This window comes from Nicrophorus vespilloides, unplaced genomic scaffold, assembly GCF_001412225.1.
Source record: "Nicrophorus vespilloides isolate i.1.1-1 unplaced genomic scaffold, Nicve_v1.0, whole genome shotgun sequence".
NCBI lineage: Eukaryota > Metazoa > Arthropoda > Insecta > Coleoptera > Silphidae > Nicrophorus > Nicrophorus vespilloides.
In genome coordinates this window covers 468,322-491,486 of record NW_017100080.1, presented here as the reverse complement: position 1 = coordinate 491,486, position 23,165 = coordinate 468,322, and the positions used below count along the sequence as shown (strand labels likewise).

Sequence of the window (23,165 nt, the reverse complement as noted above, 5' to 3'; positions counted from 1 at the left end):
TAATTTTCTCAGCCGGCCGGAGTGAAGAAGTAAATTAGCGTACCAAGAGTAGCAAATATGTAATAAATATGATTACGTATAAATATATATACAAGATTATTGCGTTCGTAAGCAAAATTTGGTATAATTCCAATATCTGCACTCGCATCGATCAAGCGCGACCTCTTCTCATCAATGGACATAATCCGATACTAGTATATGTATACTCATAATATGTATATACTGGAATGAAACCACAAAAATAAATATGCAATAAATATATAAAAAATGGTAAAAAAGGGGGGAAAACAACTTAAACAAAAATTGTTCACCGTAGAAAAAATGGAAAGCCGAGATTATGAGAATAAACAAAATGAACAAAACTAATTTCAAAGATAATGAGAACAGATTAACATGTAAAGCTCGAATACGTTATGTGTCCGTTTGTATGTGTATATATATATATATATAAAATGGTTTAAAAATGTTCGATTTTGTTTCCCTTTAAACGATCGATGGCGGTATGAATGTTGGACGGGCTACGATTTGTTCATGATCGCTGTCCATTTCAGGATCACTATCCGCATCCGAACTCGAGCTCACCGCCAGATCTCCGGCCATCGCCACCCTAGCGTACTCGTCCGTATCAATCGACTTGCAGAAGTGTATTGCGTATTTTAACTTCTCCTGGAGGACAGGCTGCAAAAACAAAAACCAGTGTCACATACCGATTCTAGGTACAGCAATAAACCTACCTTGCAAGAGTATCTGGGCATTTTCAGCAGGAAGAAGCATGTGTAACTCTCAGGCAGAAAGTGATCAGCCGGATTGTACTTGTCCAATACCTGTATCACGAAATCACGACCCCTGAAGTCCGCGATGGTACGTGGCAACCTGGTTCTACCCCAGACAAACCTAAGGAACAGAGATCTTTCCTGGTTCGAAAAGTCCTCCATAACTTCCCAGAACCATTGGATCAAAGGTGACGTACTGTCGATACCTGAAAATTAATGTTAGGACTATTATAGAACATATTAAAACATAAAGAAACACTGACCTTTGTAAGTTGCAACTGATTTCAACATTGTCAAGGGAATGTCGGGAGAACCGCAAACCATAGTTTCCAACTCGTAAGCACTGAACAAAGACAGCAAAGGTACCGGTATTACCTTTGACATTCCATCCCTAACGGCTTTAACTTGTTCGTCGAACTCATGAATCCTGTGAAGCAGCAACAAGTTAAAACATTGCATTAATTTACTATAAAATTTACCTAAAGTTCAGGGCCAATCGAACGTATTCCATGCGGTTTTCGTAAGTGATTCGCTTATATTTCGTGCTCAGTGGAACATCAGTGCCGCAAGAAGAAGGCGTCGAGAAAGGCATTTCCAAGTTCTGGAAGAGTCGTTCATCCGGCCCCATATCCCTAATGCACAGTAACCCAGGCACGTAATCTCTATCAACTTCAGTCAAATCTCCGGGCGTTAACTCCATGCCGGCGAGTTGCTTCCAAACTGCTTCCGCCAAATTAATACTTAGTGGTGAGCCGGTTCTCACTGCGATTCCCATCAATACACCTACAAAACCTATCGCATTAAAACCAACGTTGAATCAGACTTTAAAGACATACCTAAGAATCGGAACATGTTCAAGTGCAAACAGGATTTCGCCAAGGGATTCAATAGGAAGCAGTCTCGATTAGTTCCAGCTTCGTCACGCCCGTTTGGAGTAGGTATCAAAAGAGGCAAAGATCCATTTTGAAGTTCATCGCACATTTCTGCAATACTCTCGCTGTATCCGCCACCGCAATCGTCGACGCTCTCACCTATTTCAATCAAATAAAAATATAATGTTTGCGTTGAACTTGTTTTGTTTAGACAAAAACTAACCGACAAATTTAACTTTCCAGATGCGATGGGGTAACGACAAAGCCTCGGAAGTAAGTTGTGGCAGTTTGCTGACCATTTGACCAAAAACAGATTTCATTCCATCTACTCCCGCTAAACCACCTCGTGATCTTGACCTCTTCACTTGGATTCTGTTCAATTCTATAACTGGACCGTGCTGTTTATCACGGACCATAGTTGCTTGAACAACCTTTCTGAAGGTGGCTTCCTTGATGGAATACACCAATATATTTCGTAGTTCATGAAGAGAGCCAAGACCAGTGATTGGGAACATCGTTATACATGGGCAAATTAGTTCGGAGAAATGATGCAAGAGTATTAAACGTCTGTGAAGCACCTGCATAGGAATATCCTTCAAGAGATCGTACTCCATTGGTGCTTGAGTCGGAAGCCTCGCAGCTGAGGTGTGATTACTTGTGGACCATGCTAGAGTGTGGGCAGATCCGCAGGCAACGTTCGTAATTTTCTTTCCTTGCAAAGAAGCAACCAGTCGGGGTCTTTGAATGGCGTTCGTCGTTCCATCGCCCAGCTGCCCCTCGTCGTTATCGCCCCACGTGTAAACCTCCCCTTCGTCTGTGGACGCTACGCAATGAAGCGAGCCAGTTGCTATTGAAATAAACTTTTTGCCGGGAAGCGAAGTTATCTTGCGTGGTCTTCGAATGTGCTCATCTGGTCCATGTCCTAATCTGTGGTAGTCCCCTTTACCCCTGTAATTAATAAAAATGAGTAAATACTATAACACAAAGTATATATAATTGGGCTTCGTACCAAGTATATATGTATCCTGATTTCGTGAGACCCATTGAGAACTGCGAACCACATTCAACTTTAATAATTCCCAAACCAGCTAGAGTTTCGATTTTCATGGGCACCTTACAACCATCAGAACCTCCACGACCTAGAATACATCATTTAAAATATAAATCTTAGTTTCTATAAAAAAAATACAAAAAGAGTTTATTCACTATTAGTTACCTAATTTTCCATAATCTCCATCACCCCAGGACCAAACATTATCATCATCTGTGATGCAAAGAGTTTGAGCATCACCGGATCCACAAGCCACGTCTATAACGCGATAACCAAGCAGATGTTCAACAATTTTAGGCTTCAGATGGTCTTCGCTATCTCCGTGGCCTAATCTTCCATAACGTCCTTTGCCCCAAGTAAACAGTTGTCCTAAACTATCAATGGCAGCAGAATGGGCACCACCACACGCAATGACCACAATATCGTATCCCTGCAGCGCTTCCACCAACTTAGGTCTATCGCAAGTGCTAAACATTTAACCGATTAGTAACATAATTATTTTAATGAAATTAGAATTACGAACGTTTTGTTGCCATGTCCCAGTTTTCCATCATCTCCCTCGCCCCATGAGTACACCTCGTTATCAGCCGACAATGCTAAACAGTGTTTACCACCAGAATTGACGGCGACCTTCTTTATGAACACATGTTGAATAGATTCAAGAAGTGTAGGCACAAGCACGGAATCAATTCCACCGATTCCCAATCGTCCACCAGCTCCGTAACCAGTGGCATAAACTTTACCATCAGCTGTGACTGCAAATAGCGTTTGCTCTCCGCCCGCCAACTGAACTGGCCGCAGACCGGAAAGCGAATCACATGTTGTTGGTACTTTAACTTTAGCACCTTCGATACCGCCCAACTGACCTCGATGGTTATGACCCCATCCATAAATCGTCCCAGATCCGCCCCATGAGAGGGTCCAATCATCCGGCCTCCTACTCAGCCATTGCAGTAGTTGCTCATCATGCTCCTTCTTGAACACATCGTGACGTTCGTGATCCCAAATATCACCAGTTGAACATCCTGGTGCAGCTAGCATCAACTCTTGGGAAGCATCCGTTGCTTTCTTCCGGACTTCCATGCTGAATTGTGCGGGAAGCACTGTACGATGGATCAGAGATTTAGCGACACGCGAGGCATTGCAATATCTTCTGAACCAAGACCACTTATGGTTATCAGATAAAACGCCTATCATTTTATCCAGTTCCAAATCGCATGCTAGGGCAGCTAGCACTTTGAAGAAATCAGAATGCATCAAGTGCACACCAGCCCTAACTGAATTATCTTCATGTTCATACTGTCGCAACAATGCTTGAGGTAACTCTTCCAAAAGTCCTCCAAGCGCATTGTCCGGTGCGCGAAGTTGCTGCAACTGAAATCCAAGACCTTTATTGTCGTCATCGGTTACTAACAATCGGTGCAGTTTTTGCAAAGCCCACATTCGTTGACTAGACGCTGCAATTAACAACAATTATAAGTTAGAGAAATTAATAACAAGCGGCACAAGCATGACTTACAAAGAAAACTAAGCTGCGAACAGGAGGCTAAAGCGGCTGCCAATCGAGACATTAAAGCAGTATCTGTGGATTTGTATATTTTTGGATCCAAAAGGCACATGACCATATCAACGGATGGTTGACTAAGAACAGCCCTGTCTGAACCTAATTCTTTCGGGGATTGATTAGACATTATAGGGTAGACGGTAAACCTCCAGCCCCAGCCGTTTACAGAGCTATCGCTCACAAAAGACCAGTACAATTCATCGCCTAAAAAACAATTATATATATATTCAAAATTATTGTAATAAAAAATCGTTTTACCAGGAATTCGAAGTTCAGCTGACCAATCCGTTCTTTCTCTGCCCGATCTAGTGGCCACAACTTTCCCTCTGCCATCTGTGATTGTTAAGGGGTCGTGTCTCCTCTCAGTCGAACATCTCCTATCAAATTCCACTCTCAAAGCGTCAGCGCCAGGTAACCTCACGTGTCCTCTAAGCGTAACATCGTCCACATAAGGATGGCTGGACTCTTGAACAACTGGATGAGGCGTCATAGACAGCGTATGTGTATTGCTTGTAGTGTCCTCCAATTCAGTAACGCAGATCTCAAGAAGCATAGCTCCTATAGATTTATTCGCAATCCCCATGTCTGAGCAAAAAAAAACAGTTTCAACAAACAATTAACATTATGAAATAAAAACTCACTTGTAAGAACGGTAGACAGAATTTCTTTGGCATGCTCATCTTCAATTCTATCAACAACGGCCAACTTCAATAAATCGACGATAAGTTTAGCATCGCTCTCGGTTAGAAGCACGGTAAATTCATCCAAACCAGTTACATCACCATCTCCAACAACTTCCGCGTGCGAAGTCAGAGTGGCGGCAATAACAGACATAGCGCTTGTAGACATTCGAGAATGTTTAGAGGATAAGCTGGCGGAGCAACTACTAGCTGTCATAGACTGCATTAAAGCTATTGGATTTTCATCACTTTCTGGAGTAGACTGGTGGCTCTGAAGATATAAATATGTAATCTATTGATGCAATAAATTCAAGGAAACCTACATTGAGACAACCTAATTCTGCTAGAGAAGCAGGAGCTTCACCGCCACCCGTTACAATTATGTCCGCATCTTTGCCACCAAGTGTAGATTCTCCTTCCGGTGGAGTTTCATGACCTGCGTTTACCTATGAATTAAAATGAAAACATAAAATTGTGGAATATTTAATGTTAAAATTTCAATCACCTTGCTATTATTTGATGCATTCATATTTGTATGACTGCACAGAGCCTTTATAATAGCCTGGCGAAGTTGCTGTATGTGAATCGCGTTCAAAATATGTTGGAGCGCTTGTTGCTTAGCTGTATTGCTTTCCAAGGACATAACAATACCGCTTAAAGTCGGCTCCTTTTTCGAAACTCGATTGCTGGTCTTTTCGCCATCATATAGACCCAATATGGAAGATCCCAGAGGATCTTTTGGCACGGAAAACATCACAGGTTCTTGCATGGATACAGTTTGCATGTCTTGCAATGTCCATGCTATAGAATGTGAGCTACCGCACGCCACGCGATTAATGAAAACGTCCTCTAAGCCATGAACGAGAGCCGGTTTTCTATTAACTGCAGTGGTTCCATTTCCCTGCTGGCCATGGTCATTGTCCCCCCAAGCATAAACCTATAATATTTGAAACTTTATAGTAAACTTCAAATTACATGATTTAATGCAATAATCTCACTTGACCATTATCTGTAACCGCTAGACAATGCAAGGCTCCCACAGCAACGTGGATAATCTTTTTATCTCTGAAAGTCTCGATCATTGTTGGTTTCCTTACGTGCTGATCCGTACCATGGCCCAATCGGAAGTAATCTCCTTTACCCCATGTCCAAATTTCACCATTTTTAGTAAGGGCTAAAGAAAATTGCGCTCCGCATTCTATTTGAGCAACGTTCAGCGCATTTAACCGTTCGATGTTATGAGGAATGTTACATCCTTCTGAACCACCTCGACCCAATTTTCCAAAATCTCCATCACCCCAGGAGAACACCAAACCCTCGTCGGATAATGCCAAGGTTTGCGCATCTCTACTACCGCAAGCTACTTGGACTATTCTATGACCAACAAGGGTCTTCACTAATTTCGGTTTCAGTTGAGTAATGTTATCACCGTGACCTAAACGACCATATTCACCCAAACCCCAAGTAAATAGCTCTCCGCTGCTGCTGATTGCGGCAGAATGGGAACTGCCGCAGGCAATATCTCTGATTCTTTTGCTTCTCAAACGCTCAATCATTTTTGGTTTATCTAGATTTAACCTATTTCCATGGCCTAACTTTCCATCTTCACCTTCACCCCAAGAAAATACCTAAAACAATTATAATTAGTACTAATTGCATATTTCCAAATTGCCACATACTTTTCCATCCAAAGTCAATGCTAAAGCATGTTTACCACCAGAATGAACTGCAACTTTCTTAATAACATATTGACTGAGGAACGGAATGGGCCTTGGAAAGGACACGTTACTATTATGGCCTAGACCTAATCTACCATTTGTTCCCTCCCCGCACGCATACAGCTAAAATTAATATATGAACTAACATAAGATTCATTTAGAAATTTACTCGTACCGTCCCTTCCTGAGACACAATAAACAGTGATTTTGAACCACCTGCCATGTGGATGGGTCTGAGCTGATTGAAGAAATCAGACTGTACCGGAATTTTGACTTTCGACCCTTTCATACCACCCAACTGATCTTTGTCATTCAATCCCCAAACGAACACTTTGCAATTAGAATTTTTGTAGTCGTTGCTGCCGCTGTTGCCCGTACTAGAACCTTGCGCTGCAAATAAAACATTAAAAATACTTCTATTAATATAATTGTAATTTACTTACCAGTATACGGTGTATTAAAAGTTTGTTCATGAGTTAAATCCCAATCATTGGCCAAAAAACAAACAGAGGTCTTCAATTCTCCGCGAGCATGCTTTTTTGTTCCAACAATAGTTATTCCATGTATTTTACAATCGATGCCGCGCGTCTTGCACTTCACTATGGCAATCTCAATCATTGGATAATACTAAAATTACAAATTCATATATAAAACAAGCTAAATTTCTTAATTAAGATTAAAACCTGATCCATATTGGAAAGTAACGTCACCATTCTGTCTGTGCTACTCACGTAGACCACATTTAATTCTGAAAGAGATCCCACAGCAGTCCCACCATTAATTATGATAACTGATGGCATGTAAGTTTTATCAGAAGGATCCACACCCATTTTTAGGCTCTTTATAAGTATGTCTGGTTGTATCTCAAGACGTATCCAATGCTAAAATAATAGTAAAAAAAAATCTTTTTTTTTTATTGTTAATTCATATGAAAATTACCTCTCCTTGTATTCCGCAACTTTGCCACACGCATCCTGGGTTTTCAAAATTGGCTAAAACTTCTTGTGAAGATACGGACACATTTCGTACGCAACGGCTCCATTCGTTTGTTACAGAGCCTTCGGACTCCAAAAATTCATTTCTATAATAACGGCCTGGTTTACCTACGTATACTTCTGGAGCACCTGTAGAAAACAAAATCAAACTACTATCAACGGACGAACGGATGGATGGATGCACTAACCAGTATCCACTATTCTGTTGAAAGAATGCCGATGATTTTTCTTGGTGAAGAAACAATTCTCGCAATAGTCGTAATTTTCACAAGTCTTACACTTGTATCTGGCACCTTTAATAGGACTTACGCCGCATCCGTTGCAAGTGACACCTTCGTGGCTGCAAGGTACCAATTCCATCTCTGAGAGAAGACCGGTCCAATTCTGTTGCTTTGAAAAGTCGACGGTGACATCGTGGCCATTTGAAGAAATAGCTGTTGAGAAGATAAAACATTACATTTAACAAAAAAAAATAATTAATAGAATAATTTAAATTAACTCACCTACAACTATTCCTACGCTGTCGTGAGTTACGTAACCCCATTTATACCGAGGTGTGGATACTGTAGACTTTACTCTAACTTTATCTCCAATTTTAATAGCAGTTGGCGCTGGAAGACTTGGAGGAAACCCAAGCAATTCGATGTGAATAAAACGCACCCAATATGTATACACCCGGTTATGCCAGTTCACCTTCATATATATTAAGATAATAAAATTTCTGATAAAAAATATTAAATAAATACCTGAACATTGAGATCGTGTAAACCTTCCTTGTCTATTTTAATCACTTTTCCAATGTCCCCTACATGTACTTCCTCGTAACTCCTGCAACACCTTACCAACATACCTATCTCGATGTTATCACGCACATACATCGCATACTCGTCATTAGACAAGAAATCAGTTCTTTGGTTGAAAATTATAGCATTTGGTGATAAAGAATCGCCCATCTAACAAAAAAAAGATTATGATCATAAAATATTTTAAAACTAAAAACAGAATTTACCCCGGTACATTCTCCTAACGAATTCATAGCCAAATCAATTTGATCAGATGCTGATTCAGTATCGGAACTATAATATGAGCTTAGAGATTCGGTATCTGACGCAACAACATCGGGATGTTCGAGCAACCAAGATATTATGTTTTCTGGTGTAATTAAAGAATCTGCAGCAACTCCTGAAATAATAAGCAAAATAATCCACAAATATAGGACGACTAATAACTCAATACCTATATTCTTCATAGCATTTTCGACACTTTTCTTGGAGAAACCCATTTCCACAATTTGAGTAACAATCGGATTCACCGGCAGTTGGTTTGCTTCCTCGTTTTTCTTTTTCTTTGCGTTTTTTTCGCTAACGACAGATTTCACGGAACCTTCGCTGGTTGGTGTAGGCAGTTCGCTTCCGCCCTCTTTATTCTTCGAAACCCCTTTATCGTTATTTATGATGCAGCAAGCTGAGGCAGCAGCTACAGCCGATGTTGACGACGAAGAACCGGCAGCAACAATCGCAGGCTTATCGAAGTTACCCTCCGCAGCTAAATACTGGCTTAGATTCAACGCGGCCAATTGCATTTCTTCTAATGTGAATCCTGGCTTCAATGGGCTTGGCTGTGTGGCCTTCATTAAGATTTTCTGCATCAATAGAATAGGTTGCTGCGGACCATCATCCTCTTGTTGTTCCTGAGATTGTTCCATGGAACTGATTGGGTGTTTCAGGACTTTCCTCAACTTACTTTGACTAGAATTTAATACCCTCGACGCGTTCAAGCTGCTCAGCATGTACTGTTGACTGCGCAAGTAAGGAACATTTACCTGTCCGTATACTGGTTTTCTGTCATAGATACAGAAGGAGTACTGCTTATTCAGTAACAGCGTGGCCCAGGTCTTCACCAGGTTATCCCCAAATAGCATACGCTCCAAATTAAAGTTGATTGGTTGTATAAGCTTCAATCCAGGCAATGCAACCTTTCTTATTTCACCGGTGTCGTGAATTTGTACACAAAGTTTGCCCTTTTGTGTAACCCTTATAACCGATCCAACAGAACCATCTACTTCAGCAACAGCTCCAATTCGTGGTCGTACGTCCCAAGCACCAATTACATTTAAACTGGCAGTTACCATATAATGCTGAGGCTCATTTGTTGGCTCATTGAACACAGAAAGCACATTTGGTTCACTGAGGAAGTACGCCGCAGTGTTCAACTTATTTACCAAAATCGCATTGAGCACTTGATTCCAACCGACCAATCCGTGCAAGGTCCGTAATAAATTAATTATTTCTTGAGCCAGAGTGCTGCTGTGTGATTGGGTCAAAAGAACTAGCGATTTTGACTCGCATAGGGGTTTGTTGCCGGTGTCATAAGAGCATGTTAAAATAATTTTCCCTAAAATATTCAACACCTTTTCGAGCAGCGGTAGTATTTCCGAATTATCCATATCCCAGGATTGCAACACCGTCTGCAATAAGCGCACGGAGAGAATCTGAAAAATAATGTATGTCAAGATGACTTTCTTCGTACACAATAACTGTAATGTGTTACCTGTTTTGGTAAATTCACAACATTTCCACCTGCGCTATTCGATGCGGAAATGAAACTCAGTAGCATATTAACCCAAGGTTTTGTGCTAAATGCTATAGAATTTTGAGACGACTGGGCTATGCTTCTTACAAGCGTCAAACTACACCAGTCTTGATTTCCTGATTTGAGAGTGCTACAAAAGAGGCTGCTCAAACCGTGTATAGTAGACGGATCTAAATTCCCTTTCGCAAGTCCGGCACTTATTGCAATATTGCGTAAGAAATTTATGCTGCTATCCCTTAAGAACTTAATCAGTTGATTATCTTTGATTATATGAGATCCTAAATAATAAATTTAATATATGATTATTTAAAGTTCATAAATACTTTACCTGTATCAGTGACTTCTTCAGAATCAGTTTCCGATGACACTGGAGATGGAGGTGTGGCCAAAGTTAAATCGTACTTTCCTTCTTTGCCCATTCTATAACTGTTGGTTGTTCCGTTAGCCCATTCGACTCTCACCCAACCATCATCCCCAATTTCTCCGATAACTCTGCCTTCGCTTGGAGGTGGTCCATCTTGATCTCCCCACTTCCAGTCCGTCCCTCTGATCACTCGAACACCCAATTTCATCAACGCCGCCAACTCAGGACCACTCAATGAGCTGGTCTTCGGCTTGGAAGTCTCAACCATATCAGCATATAGTACGTAGAACTCAGACACTTTCCTTACGATACTCTGATCACATCCAGTTTGTCGAAGTAATGCCAATACGGAACTGACAACTCCGCTATTGATCAACGGACTCAATTCCATCGGCAAATAATGATTCGATGCCAGCATTCCCAAGATAGCCAGCAGCATTCTTGCTCTTGGAATATCCCGCAGCAAAGTATACGTACCTAAATTCAAATTGATTTTCGCACTTACTGATTTTTGTTTTCCAACACGATTCGGAAAATCTTTAAGAATACAATTGCGCAAGGACTCAATGCACCATTCTGTGACGGAAAGTTGACTAAGGAGTATTTCTGTTTTTAATGCCGGAGTCACCAGTTGAATACCATCTAAGCAATGGGACATGTTATCCTTGGTTGAAATATTTGTCAAACCCAAGTAACCATTGATTATAGCATACCGTGTTGATGTTAATAAATAATGCCTAGAGAGTAAATTTTTCACTAACTCTAAGCCTTCCTTTCTAATCTTACAGCGTCTCACCTGACAGAACATTGCTCTGCGCAGTGTATCAATATCACAGGAATTGTTGTGCATTACAAATTCAAGAATCGTGTTCATCATTTCCAGATTCTCATTGCATACCTTTTTCATCTTCTTCTCAGTCAGTTTAGTCAGCAACGCGCTCAACGCCATCTCATTTTCGTACTTCTTCTCTTTGTCTTGATCGGACTGTTCTATCTCAACTTTAGACTCGACAGTCCACTTCTCTTCAAGCTCAGTCTTCAGGTCGGTGCAATTCTTAGGAATGCTTTTTGCATTGTACGACTCAGACATAACTCTTTCGGCAGTACTTTTATCAGTGCCATTCTTTATTTCATTATTCACATCATCGGTATCGCTTTTGCTTTCGGAAATTTTACCATCGGATGCACATTTCTTTACACTGCTTTTGGTCAAATCTTCATTGGATTTATGCCTTTCTATGCTCTGAGATTGGATCGTAGCATTAACAATGTCTTCCGGTTTTTGAATGTCTGACGTGTGACGACCACATTTAAGATCCTTAATGATTTTCTTCACCAATGTCTTCACGCGCGGTTCCTTGTAAAGAACATTTACGTTCTTATAGGCCTCCATTTCTATGCTAATGGCAGGCTTAATCTCGTACAATAGAAACCTGCATTTTTCCAATACTGGAATGCATATTTCTTTATAGCTGCGGTTCTGTTCCTGTCGTATTTTAATCAAATTCCACTTGGTAGTATGTACCAACTTTACCATTTCGGCGAGAGCCTTCGGTAATTTTACATTTGGTTGTGTTAAATCTAAAAGTGTGAAAATGTAATTAAAAAAATATTAAAAAAAGCCGACATTTCGTTTTTTTCTGGTAGAGAATGAGAGAACTACTTACATGCATCTAGTATTGGTAATAATATATACCCGAGTCCTAAATGTTTCAATAAAACTGCAAACAGCACTCTACCGATCTCCTCTACGGGATGCTCGAAGGAAAAATCGACGCGTGTCAAAAAGTTATTTTGCTTTGAATGTTGTTCTACTACAGCCAAGAACGCTAGCACATAAGAGTCCTAAATATGGAGAGAAAAGAAGGCCACATTTAACTAAATCAACTAAACATTTAATATAAAAGGATTGAATAAATTTAGTACTTACAGATAATCTACTCTCCGCCAAAGCGTTTATAAAATTGTTGATGCGATTTAATGGAATTTGAAGAGTTTTATTAGTTTTAATGTGATGCGTGGTGTTGACGCGCGGTTCCGTTGGAGTATTTCCAGCTGTCGAATTTGTACTCCTTGCATCACCCTTTTCTTCTTCAAAGGGATTTGGCGGTAATACGACCTAAAAATGCAAATGTTATTGGAAATCTACTAACATAAGTACGATCAGTATTACTTGTAAACCTCCTCGTAAAAATGGAGACTCAGTCCAATCTTTGCTAAGAAATTCTGGTTCTTGCAAAGGTAAACTTTGTCTCATATGAAAAGCGTGCAATCCTAGCAAGTGACCCAAGTGTCTCTCAGTGTCCAGAAGTGTAGACAACACGTGTAAACTGTCCAAAGGTATTTGTCTAGAGTCAGGTTCTTGTTGGGAATAATTTCCAATGACGTACGTTTCCATCATCTGAAGTGTGGACAAACTATGGGGAGTGCTATTGAAAACGTGACTAGCATCTTTTCCTGCATATTTATGAAGAATTTCCATCATACTAGAATTTTCGCATCTGCAAATAGAAAGTTAATTTAGAAAAATAAATAATTTTTCATGCTAATCAAATAACCTGAAATCTTGAATATCGTAGACTTTGTTGTTGATAACTACCCAACATCCGCCATCCAAATTATGATTTTCCAAATCAGCTTTTCTTATCAGAGGTAGTTCGTCGTGATTTTTGTGTGATGCATAAGGGTTGGATCTAGTGTGTGGAACGCCCGGCCAAGATACATCATCGGTATCAGATGCTTCGATGTCCGGCGATAACTTGCATAATTTATCCAAAGAAGCAAGGACGCTATCAAAGACATGCATCCAGTCCATGGTGAACAAAAACTCTTCGATTTCCTGCTGTAGCAGAATCATGGATACAATAAGTTCAGGAAGCAGTATATCTGTGAAACAATAAAAAATATAAATTGTTGCATAAAATATTTATTAAGACTGAAATGTTACCAATAATATCTCCTTTTATCATCTGCATTACAGCTAAATAGTTTTTACGGTGTATAGCAGCCTCGTATGCGATAATCAGAGTCTCTGTGATGTGCTCAGTTAATTGATGCAGATATTTCTTAAGGAGCGATTCGGCCGCTTGCAGAATGTCGCTATCTTTGGTATATATTTTAGCAATTAGTAAACGCTGAAATCTCAGAAGTAAATTCAAACTCGGCGAGTGCGTGGATTTATGAGGCTGTGCATTAAGCTTTCCAGTGGACGTAAACTCTTGTAGTCGTAGTTGCGTAAAAGTACTTCCATTTCTAAATTGAAAATACATAAATTAAATATGCATTGTTTATGCTTTCATGAAATTACCTTAGCAGTTGCTTAACCAAATGAAGCAAAGGTATAGCGGTATGGTTGATGGACGCTTCAAAGGTCTCATCGATATCGGCTAGTTCTGACAATTCCACACGCAGTGCTTCACAGAGCGCTGTCTCCAAGCCCCCATCTGCCATCAAACTCCACACCAAGAGATCAGTCATGAATCGGTGTCCGCAGCTAACCACGCTTGGATCAATTCCTGCATAAAACAATCATTCGGCATATTCATTAATCAAATTAAATGCTAAATAAAGTTATTACCTGTGTTTGGTAAAAGTGAACTCAAAGTATGCGCACGTTCGTTCGCTGTTGGTAAAAGTATGCTCCAACCTGCCTGCAGAGTGGCCTGAGCCGCCTGCTGAACAGTGGACATAATCCCATTGGAACTAGCCAAATGAACGACGCGTGTCTTCAAGCTATTCAATAGTTTGCTTCCTACACCTAATCCCAAATACTTTGAATCCACATTGTTGGTGATTATGCAATGCAACTGCAAGAGTAGTAGATTCAACGAGGCAATAGCTATACATTCGTTCTCCTGCGATAAGGGGAAATTAATGACACTGCTGGACTGTTTGGTGTTCTCGCAAACTATCTCCAATAATTGTTCTATATATCTGAACGTGTTCTCGCTTAGATCAATTACGAAAGGTATGCGACTGTGGGGTATCCATGAACTATAATCCGACCAAATAAAGCTCTGCGTAGGTCCGCAACAAACCCCTATGACCTTCTGCCCTTGCAACGAGTCCAATAGATAAGGTCTTTGTATTAAATTCTCATTGCTGTCGCACACTTGCTTGTAGTCGTTCTTGCCCCAACCAAAAACTTCTCCCTGTTCGGTGAGAGCAAGGACGTGACCCGTACCTAAACTCAATTTTATGATTTTTTTACCTAAAAATGTAATTATTGTAGTAGGTGTGTAATATTATTAAGATATAATTACCTTCTAAAGTCTGTATCATCTGAGGAAATCTAACATGTTCATCGGTCTCATGCCCTAATCTCCAACCTTCGCCTTTACCCCAACTGTAGACCTTACCATCACGCGATAGGGCCATACTAAATTGGCATCCACAAAATACATCGATGATGTCAACATTTTGCAGTCGTTCTATTAAACGAGGTATTTTCGAACCATCAGATCCACCACGACCTAACAAAGTTTTATTACCAACAGTGAACTTTTACTTTGCTACGCAAAACATACCCAATTTCCCGTAATCTCCATCTCCCCAGCTGTAAACGCGTCCTTGACTTGTAACACAAAGAGTATGAGCATCTCCCGATCCACAAGATACTGTTACGACATGTTGACCAGATAATGCATACACCATTGTTGGGATAAAGCAGTCATCAGAAGTTCCATGACCTAATCGACCATAGTTTCCACGACCCCAAGTATACAGCACTCCATTCTCGGATATTGCAGCACTAAACAATTAATGGTAATATACCCAGCAATAAAATATTAAACACAAAACCTGTAAGATCCTCCGCATTTTATGTCTACAATATCCTTGTCTTTTAAAACTTCTATTAGAGTTGGTTCGTCCTTTGACAGAGTATCACCGTGCCCTAATCTGCCACCGTCGCCGCTACCCCATGAATATACTTCTTGTTTGCTCGTTAAAGCCAGAAAATGTTTACCCTCGGGATGAGCGGCTATTTTAATCACGTCCTTGTTTCTCAATCCTTCAACTTTTTGTAAGCACGGTGTCTCCGAGCACAATTGAATCATATAAACGTTGCCATAAGTACATAGAGCTAAAAGGCAGCGATAAGCACAACACAATTGGTAAATGCTGATTGTGGATAGAGCTTCGATAGCTTGCGGACCAACTCCGATATTCCAGGAGAGAAATCCCCAGGCAAGAAATTGCTGTCCATTGTAATTTATAACAGACTGCAATATAAAATCAATAAATAAATAAATAAAATCTAACCATGTTATTTTACCTTATTGAATGATTGTGGTGGTATATATGGTGCAGCAAGTCTATCCAGATGAGACAATAACATTACAGAAGCACGATTCATATCAATCTCTACCGAATCCTCTTCAGGCATTTTACAGAACTTTAGGAAGACTTTTGTGCAGCGAGGGTCTTCAACATCTTCAATCGATGGTTTGGAACACGGAATTAATGCGAACTTCTTTAGGAACATTGCTAAAGGAGCAGTTGCTGTATTAGGAGGTGATCTAAAAATCCAATCATGTTTGTTTGTTATACAACATATAATATTTAGGTACCTATTATCATCAATGTGAGTGCGTTTTTCCCAAAGGTGGAATAACAAAAGTGTCATTTCCAAAATACTACTCAACGATCCTTTTTGCAGTGCCAATTCCAATAGCAGATTGAGAGAAGTGTGTTGGTCCTCCATTGGAACGTTATACTGTCGTACGCTATTTAAATCGCTATAAAATAACAAACATTAATATCTAAAGAAATTTCAGGATGATGCATGAACAAACCCCATAACAACTTGTCGAAGGAATTTCGAAGATCTCTCTACAACTTCCAGCCAGATCGGAGAGACGGTGACCTCATCAAAAAGCGTAGCAACAGGAAGCAACTGCAAAGCCTCTAGAGATTCTAACAAAAGCTCACTACACAAATCTACGTCTTCGCCTAGAAACAAAATATAGAATTAGTGGATGAATTCAAGAAAAACAGATCAACACCGATTACCTAATCTCCAAGCACGCCTAAGGAAAGCAAAGGAGAAATTGAGGGCGGCTCTTGATCCAACGCGAGCTAAACCCAATGTAGGATCAAGAGTTAACGAGGCGGTCGTTGCTGGTGTTGTGGAACCACCGCCCTTGCTGCGGCTACATTTGGCCACCTCGGTTGCACCCTCCATGCTGGATTTTCTGGTGACCGCGTTGTTTTCGATGTCAGAAACATATGGTACGCGATTAACGGCAATGAAATAACGCTTATAAATTATGAGCCTCTGGTGAAGACGCATGGACGAGAGCGAGGTGTTCGCCGCTTCCAAGCATAGCCGACGTTGTTCATTGTTCAAGCTTCTTATAAGAGTCGTCAATTGATCCTGATCTGAAAACGAAAATTTTGAAGTCATTAAATAGTTTTTACTACTATATTACAGTAGTAGATGAAATTACGAAATGCTTACTTGGCTGCGGTCCCCAGGTCCAAGAATTTAATATATATTGAGGTAGACAAGGCGGTACGTTATCTGGATCCGATTGTTTAGATTCTTCGGCATCCAATTTCTGACATGGTAAGCAATTGCAGCCCGACATCGGTCCGCAAATGCTATCGCAGCAAGTGCATGTTAATACCTATAACCACATCATTTTGATTTAGTATTGTTAGGAAATATTTATGACTGTGTTTCAGTAAAAAGTGAAACATTGTATATTATATATAAAAAATATTTCTCCTCCAAATTTTTAGAATAACAGTTATGTTAATGTTGATGGTCTGCCACGCCCCCACGTTGTAGTCATGGAAACCATAAACTCAGTATAAGAATAATATTAATTGTTTACTTTTGTATCACTTCAAGGCTTAAGAAATTATGTAGTAAAAATGCTGTAGCTATATGTAGTGTAATTACTTTGAATTGGTTACAGTTCAATATGTACCCAATTGATGTAGAAGTTGATCAACTTGCAGTTTTGTAATATATTTATTTTTAACATAAAAGTAAAATATAAAAATATTAAATAGTCATGGTAGACAATTTTATAGATCATCTATCTAAAATTGAAATATAGTTTTCATAAGTCTATCATCCTGCTAATCTAGAGCATATAAATTGGATTTAATAATAAATAACTAAAGCAAGTACTGTGTCTATCTGCACTGTCCCATGAATAATGGGTCAAGGATGGGACTTACCCGAAGACCACAGTAGTACTTGTCGTGGTCCCACTTCCTGGCAATGACTCCTGCAGAGTTGAGGAGGCCATCGGAGAAGGTGCCTGTTAGTTCACCATCAATGATAAGACGGTTCCACAAGTTGTGCAAACTGTCTTGCGAGTGGAAGACGGCCTGCAGATCAGTCTTGAGCCATTTCAGATCGAGTCGGCTATGGGCCCTCAGCTTCGTCTCAATGTGAGACATTCTCGGGTCGGAGTTAACTCATGGATGACCTGCAAACGAGACGAGACTGCACTGCACTAGGCGTTGTTGGTCCGGGGTTGGCGAAAGGGAAAGTGAAAGGCGGAAGGAGTTCGCGTGTGAATTTTCATTGAGAAATTCGCTCACCAAAATAAAGGAATATACAAATTTGACGTTCAGACGGCAGCCATATTTCCAAAAAGAAAACAATAAAGACGAAACAAAAACAAAAAGGAAAACAATTAACAAATTTACAAAACAATCATGCAATTGACAACTGGTCAAACGCGGTTACTGATGATGATATATGAGGAAAAACAATAACAACACTTGACGACGGAATCCCGCAGCGGATGATTCACTAGCAGTCGTCAGATAGTCTTCATCATACGCTCAAAGTTTCTGATGACTGCTGATGACTTTATTGCAGACGATTAAAACGAGAGTTGCTTGCTTGATCCACTTACATCGAGGAATTATCGATTGCGACATTTGAAATCGTATGCCGTATTCTTCCTCCCCCTTTTTTTGTTTTGTTTTGTTGCTGCTGCAGCGAAACAAGTGAACAAATGGTTTGTAAATTAATTGATCAGACCTACAGATGGCGCAACGCTTTATTTCTTTCTATCATCTCTCTCCCTCTCTCTTTATTATTAAACCCCCGTTCAGAAAGTGAGGTTAAATCGCACGGCTGCCATATTTTTCCCAACCAAAACCAAAACATAATATAGTGCCATCACATAGAGTTCAGTTCAGTTCGCAAGGCAGTGTCGCAAGGGAAGTGTAGAAGATTATCTCATCATGAGCAAGACAAATATAACCAACGGATATTTTGGTAAAAAGTGAGTTTCATTCATTAGTATTCATTTATTTAAGTTTACTTATCTGTAATAAAAATGTTTCAGGAAGGAGCCAGTGGTCCCACCACAGGGTGTTCGCTGTCAGAAATGTTTGGAATATGGTCATTGGTCATATGAATGCACAGGCAAAAGGAAATATGTGCACAGGATAACAAGAACCAAATTGCTGAAGAAGAAAATGAAACTGTATGAGATGAATAATGAGAAAACGTATTTATATAATATAGCTAACATATGTACATGTTTATTAAATATATTATTTTCAGGACAACTCCCAAGGAAAGTAATATCAAGGACAAGAAAAAGGGCAAAGATGACAGTCCATCTAGTAGCTCAGATGATGATGAGTCCGACAGTAGTAGTGACAGCAGCAGCAGCTCAGATAGTTCATCATCATCTTCATCCGCATCTTCCTCTTCTTCATCATCTTCTTGATATAAGTTAAGGTTATTTTGTAAACTATTATTTTTCTACTTATATATCAAAGACTGCTGTGATCTTTTATCACATTCTGTAACTGAATTTGTAAATACACTAAATTTAGAAACATATTTAGCAAGATATATATTTGTTGAAGTTTTTGTATAACATGTATAAAATGTACATGTGAGGTACAAAGTAATAATAAATGTTTTTATATTAATCATATTTATAATGGTAATACATTAAACATTTGTATTCCTTTTCAAACAAAATATGTTTACAAATTTGTTGGGACAAAAAAAAACTACATATGTATTGTATAAAAAATATAATAAACATGTTAAACACATAAGAATAAAAATGATTTTTTCTAAAATCCTCAGTCTTCCACATCATTATCCGTCACTGTGTGTATAATGATTTTCCTCTTGGAATCGTAAATGAAGTTGTTGCTTTCGAATACCTTACTCTGGTAGAATGGTTTCAAGTCGTGCACATCAAGTTGTTTCGCTTTATCCTTCAGATCCTTCTCGTCGATCTCGATAGTGAGAGCTTCGCTGGCATTTGTTCCTCTCAAGAACGTCAATTGATCCTGCGCAAGCTGCCTAAGGATATAGAATAGCAGCTCGCTGTGGTCCTTTTTGAACAGCAAGTACCGTTGGAACACCTGAAATGGTGATAATGTAACATAAAGAGTTTTTAAGCAAATACGACTTGATCAACATTACCTGTCTCATCGATTTCATCACGCTGTACTTCTGCGTTTCCACGAAACTCTCCAACATCATTCTCACTGCCATATTGACGTCATCCTCCTGAACATAATCCCTCAGATGGATCCTGGCGTGAGCCTCCGCCATTCTTATCATGCTCTCAATGTGTCTCACCGTGATTGGCAATGATCCAGTTGCCTAGAAAAAAATAACAATTATTTATCTGTTAGTAATAAATTAAATTATTTATAAATATTAATAAACATTCCTTTGTATGTAAACATATATGTAATACATTACGTTTATTATTATAATTGTTAATAAAATAACTCACCAAAGATTCCTGTCGAAGTTGACTGTAAATATTAGCTACTTTGTCTTGATCCATATTTTGGAGTTTTGGATGCACGTTTTGTTTAGCGTAGACGATGTACTTCTTGAGCATCTCTTGAGGAATCTGTAACTCATCAACGTCCGACGAATCTATAAGCTCATCACGCTTGGATGGATGATGCTTGATATGCGAAGAGACGACAAACTTGGCCAAATGCTGGTCTTGGATGGGATCGACTTCATCGCGGACGACGCAGAGGATATCGAAACGGGAGAGAATCGGATCGGAAAGGTTGACATTTTCCGCAAAGGTCATACTGGCGTCGTAGCGGCCGCCCATAGGATTGGATGCGGCAATCACCGAACATCTGGCCTGAAGACTGGTAACTATTCCCGCTTTCGAGATTGAGATGGATTGTTGTTCCATGGCTTCATGGATGGAGGTACGATCCTGGTCGTTCATTTTATCGAATTCGTCGATGAGACAGACACCTTGGTCAGCCAGGACGAGTGCTCCAGCCTCTAGAGTCCATTCTCTCGTAGTCGGATTTCTCCGCACGTAAGCCGTCAAACCAACAGCACTGGCACCTTGGCCGGTGGAGAAGACAGCACGCGGTGCTATTTTCTCCACGAATTTTAAAAACTGCGATTTTGCAGTACCCGGATCACCGCAAATCAAGACGTTTATATCGCCTCTGACTTTGTGTTTCTGCCCAGGATTCTTAGGTTCACCTCCGAAGAGAGCGAGCGCTAGCGCCCGCTTAATGTAATCGTGTCCATAAATGGACGGAGCTACTGACGCTATAATTCTATCCGCAATTCTGTGGTCCTTGCTCATCTTAACGATGGCATTGATGTCATCGTCCGTCAACGATTGGACGATCTGCTTACAATCTTTTACTACCAAATGATTGGCGAAGATCACCGTGGAAAACACAGGGAATCCCTGCTCCGTATTCAACGAACCATCGTAGTTATTCGTATACACTCCGGTAACGTCTACTTCATCTCCCGGCTTGCAGCGATCACACAAATCTGCCAATAAGATGCACTCTTTTGATCGTGGGACGCGACCTGGCGGGATCCTCCCCGGCGACTCTTGTAACGTGACTTTTTGGTAGTTTCGATATACAGTTTGTTCCATATTAATCTAAATAAAAATATATCATTTAGTAATTTAAAAAAACGAGCAACTTATTTTACGGATTAAAATCCAATAGGAAACTTTAACGATTTATTCTTAAAAAGCTACCGCGATCCACTTCTCTACTTAAAAAAAGTTATTTTTGTCTTATTCGAAATCACAATTTTTTTTAGCTATTTGAGATAGCCAACGCTGTCTAACAGATAAATACCGAAAGGGCGACAGAAATTATGGCATTAATAAAACTTACCATAAAAGGTCCCATACTTTGACACTCAGGACAAGAACCTGGTTGAACTTCAGCATTCTGGGACTGTACGAAAGGGCCTAAAATAAAGCCACACTTGTTACAATCATATTTTACCACAGACAACTGTGGCAATACTCCGGTGGTAGCAGTAACAACACCCAATGTTCGCACTAATTGATTTACGTGCAACTTCCTAAAATTATAATCTTTTAAGACTTCGAACTGAAACTTGAAGAACGATGCTCACCTAAAAGTTCGCAACTCCTCGATAAGGGGCAAATCTGAAATTCGTACATGGATTTCGTTGGTGACGCGTTCGTAGCTTGGGAAAATTGTGAGAACAATCTCTTTAGCTACTTCATTGAAAATCTCCAACATTTGGAAGGGCGCCTCTGGCAAGAAATAAGCTAGTACGTGCTCTTTATTGGCTAAATTTGGAAATTCGACGGTGAAACTGGACTGATTATTTTCGCACATTCGTCGCACCCTGTCTTTATAAACATAATGGCCCTTGCTATTCACATATGTCCTTAGGAAATTCTTGAATCTGTTTACGATTTCAGTACGCGGCCCAATCATGCAGACCCATTCCTTAATTGTGTAACCTTTTGTATCTTCTAGATTCTCAATAGACTCAATTAACTCTGTGTCCTCTGTTTCACCAGTGGCTGCTTTCTCTGCCATCCTTCTTTTCTTTTGCCTTGGATCCTACATCAATTAAAATTATATTTAAAAATTTAACTTTCTTAAACTTTGCAAAGCTATATAAGTTATTAATATTGTACCTCATCCTCATCTGCTTTATCATAAAACAGTTCTCTATCATCTCTCCGTAGAATGCCCATTTCTCTTTCCCTCCTTCTAATCTCAGCCTCTGCTGCCATCCTATCACCCTGTGACATATCATCATATTCATCATTGTCCAATATATCTGGATCATATCTATCCAAAGCTGGCATAGGACGATAATCACTAAAATAAACCAAAAGAGTTACATATTGGATCAAGAAATTTGGAAGTATCTTGCATACTTTTCCATGTTATCCTCAAACAATCCTTCTCCATCATCTTCCTCCATCTCATCCAACTGAGACATATCACCCAGCAAAGCCCCTTCATCTTCAAATGGCTCAAAATCCTGAACTGGGGATGTCATCGCCGATCTAGCGTCCACCGCTGAACGCACAGGGGAAGATTCAGATTCCCTCTATAAGTTATTTAAACATATATTATTATAATACTGCTCAAACAAATAAAAAAAAGTAAATTGCATACCCTTCCAGACATGATGTATGATTTTTGCTGTCCTTTATCTTTAACTATCTTATTAGAATAAAAATAATGTACAAATAAACGACTTGTTGCTGCTTTTGATTCCTAACCAATGCAAAAGTAAACGTTTATTTGGCGGGAAAATGTT

At 39.7% G+C, this 23,165-nt stretch overlaps 3 protein-coding genes across 5 annotated transcripts; 1 reads left to right on the top strand and 2 right to left on the bottom strand.

The window, feature by feature from the left end:
* Nucleotides 1–278: 278 nt before the first annotated feature.
* Nucleotides 279–18,573, bottom strand: LOC108566876 (E3 ubiquitin-protein ligase HERC2). 3 transcript variants are annotated; one of them, XM_017926972.1, is made up of 44 exons: nucleotides 18,490–18,573; nucleotides 17,801–18,054; nucleotides 17,070–17,238; nucleotides 16,622–16,990; nucleotides 16,405–16,561; nucleotides 16,180–16,347; nucleotides 15,885–16,128; nucleotides 15,410–15,831; nucleotides 15,136–15,359; nucleotides 14,872–15,081; nucleotides 14,187–14,819; nucleotides 13,917–14,124; nucleotides 13,557–13,861; nucleotides 13,168–13,495; nucleotides 12,783–13,110; nucleotides 12,540–12,728; nucleotides 12,277–12,454; nucleotides 10,574–12,190; nucleotides 10,204–10,523; nucleotides 8,890–10,144; nucleotides 8,663–8,835; nucleotides 8,400–8,606; nucleotides 8,157–8,346; nucleotides 7,842–8,087; nucleotides 7,598–7,782; nucleotides 7,342–7,539; nucleotides 7,102–7,285; nucleotides 6,834–7,048; nucleotides 6,620–6,781; nucleotides 5,939–6,568; nucleotides 5,446–5,877; nucleotides 5,264–5,386; nucleotides 4,902–5,211; nucleotides 4,519–4,845; nucleotides 4,216–4,464; nucleotides 3,220–4,153; nucleotides 2,862–3,163; nucleotides 2,655–2,784; nucleotides 1,869–2,593; nucleotides 1,610–1,804; nucleotides 1,253–1,556; nucleotides 1,037–1,200; nucleotides 735–979; nucleotides 279–678 (listed from the first exon to the last, which is right to left on the bottom strand). In XM_017926972.1, the coding sequence occupies exons 2-44, from the start codon at nucleotides 18,023–18,025 to the stop codon at nucleotides 484–486; spliced, it is 14,574 nt and encodes a 4,857-aa protein (XP_017782461.1). In that variant the 5' UTR covers nucleotides 18,026–18,054; nucleotides 18,490–18,573; the 3' UTR covers nucleotides 279–483. The 3 variants fall into 3 exon arrangements, with proteins under 3 accessions (XP_017782461.1, XP_017782464.1, XP_017782462.1); XM_017926975.1 differs by having other exon boundaries at nucleotides 8,663–8,823; XM_017926973.1 differs by lacking the exon at nucleotides 18,490–18,573 and adding an exon at nucleotides 18,170–18,443.
* A 141-nt stretch (nucleotides 18,574–18,714) lies between these two features.
* On the top strand, nucleotides 18,715–19,438 carry LOC108566877 (zinc finger CCHC domain-containing protein 10-like). The gene is made up of 3 exons (XM_017926976.1): nucleotides 18,715–18,864; nucleotides 18,928–19,092; nucleotides 19,149–19,438. Exons 1-3 carry the CDS (start codon nucleotides 18,824–18,826, stop codon nucleotides 19,315–19,317), a joined length of 375 nt encoding a protein of 124 aa, XP_017782465.1. The 5' UTR covers nucleotides 18,715–18,823; the 3' UTR covers nucleotides 19,318–19,438.
* A 180-nt stretch (nucleotides 19,439–19,618) lies between these two features.
* LOC108566884 (DNA replication licensing factor Mcm2) lies at nucleotides 19,619–23,114 on the bottom strand. Its single transcript, XM_017926990.1, has 8 exons — nucleotides 23,021–23,114; nucleotides 22,777–22,952; nucleotides 22,531–22,717; nucleotides 21,993–22,453; nucleotides 21,746–21,938; nucleotides 20,353–21,501; nucleotides 20,034–20,216; nucleotides 19,619–19,972 (listed from the first exon to the last, which is right to left on the bottom strand). Exons 1-8 carry the CDS (start codon nucleotides 23,030–23,032, stop codon nucleotides 19,685–19,687), a joined length of 2,649 nt encoding a protein of 882 aa, XP_017782479.1. The 5' UTR covers nucleotides 23,033–23,114; the 3' UTR covers nucleotides 19,619–19,684.
* Between the last annotated feature and the right edge of the window lie 51 nt (nucleotides 23,115–23,165).

Bases quoted from the DNA above. Each gene is read 5' to 3' on its own strand.
- LOC108566876 (XM_017926972.1), bottom strand. From the start codon at position 18,025: ATGTCTCACATTGAGACGAAGCTGAGGGCCCATAGCCGACTCGATCTG. The intron at 14,820-14,871 runs GTAATTATATCT...TTACATTTTTAG, and splicing joins GATGATACAGACTTTAGAAG to GTAAAAAAATCATAAAATTG. The intron at 13,496-13,556 runs GTAACATTTCAG...ATTGTTTCACAG, and splicing joins GATAAAAGGAGATATTATTG to ATATACTGCTTCCTGAACTT.
- LOC108566877 (XM_017926976.1), top strand. From the start codon at position 18,824: ATGAGCAAGACAAATATAACCAACGGATATTTTGGTAAAAA. The intron at 18,865-18,927 runs GTGAGTTTCATT...AAAATGTTTCAG, and splicing joins AACGGATATTTTGGTAAAAA to GAAGGAGCCAGTGGTCCCAC. The intron at 19,093-19,148 runs GTATTTATATAA...TATTATTTTCAG, and splicing joins GAGATGAATAATGAGAAAAC to GACAACTCCCAAGGAAAGTA.
- LOC108566884 (XM_017926990.1), bottom strand. The intron at 21,939-21,992 runs GTGAGCATCGTT...TTATAATTTTAG, and splicing joins GAGGAGTTGCGAACTTTTAG to GAAGTTGCACGTAAATCAAT. The intron at 20,217-20,352 runs GTGAGTTATTTT...ATTTTTTTCTAG, and splicing joins AACTTCGACAGGAATCTTTG to GCAACTGGATCATTGCCAAT.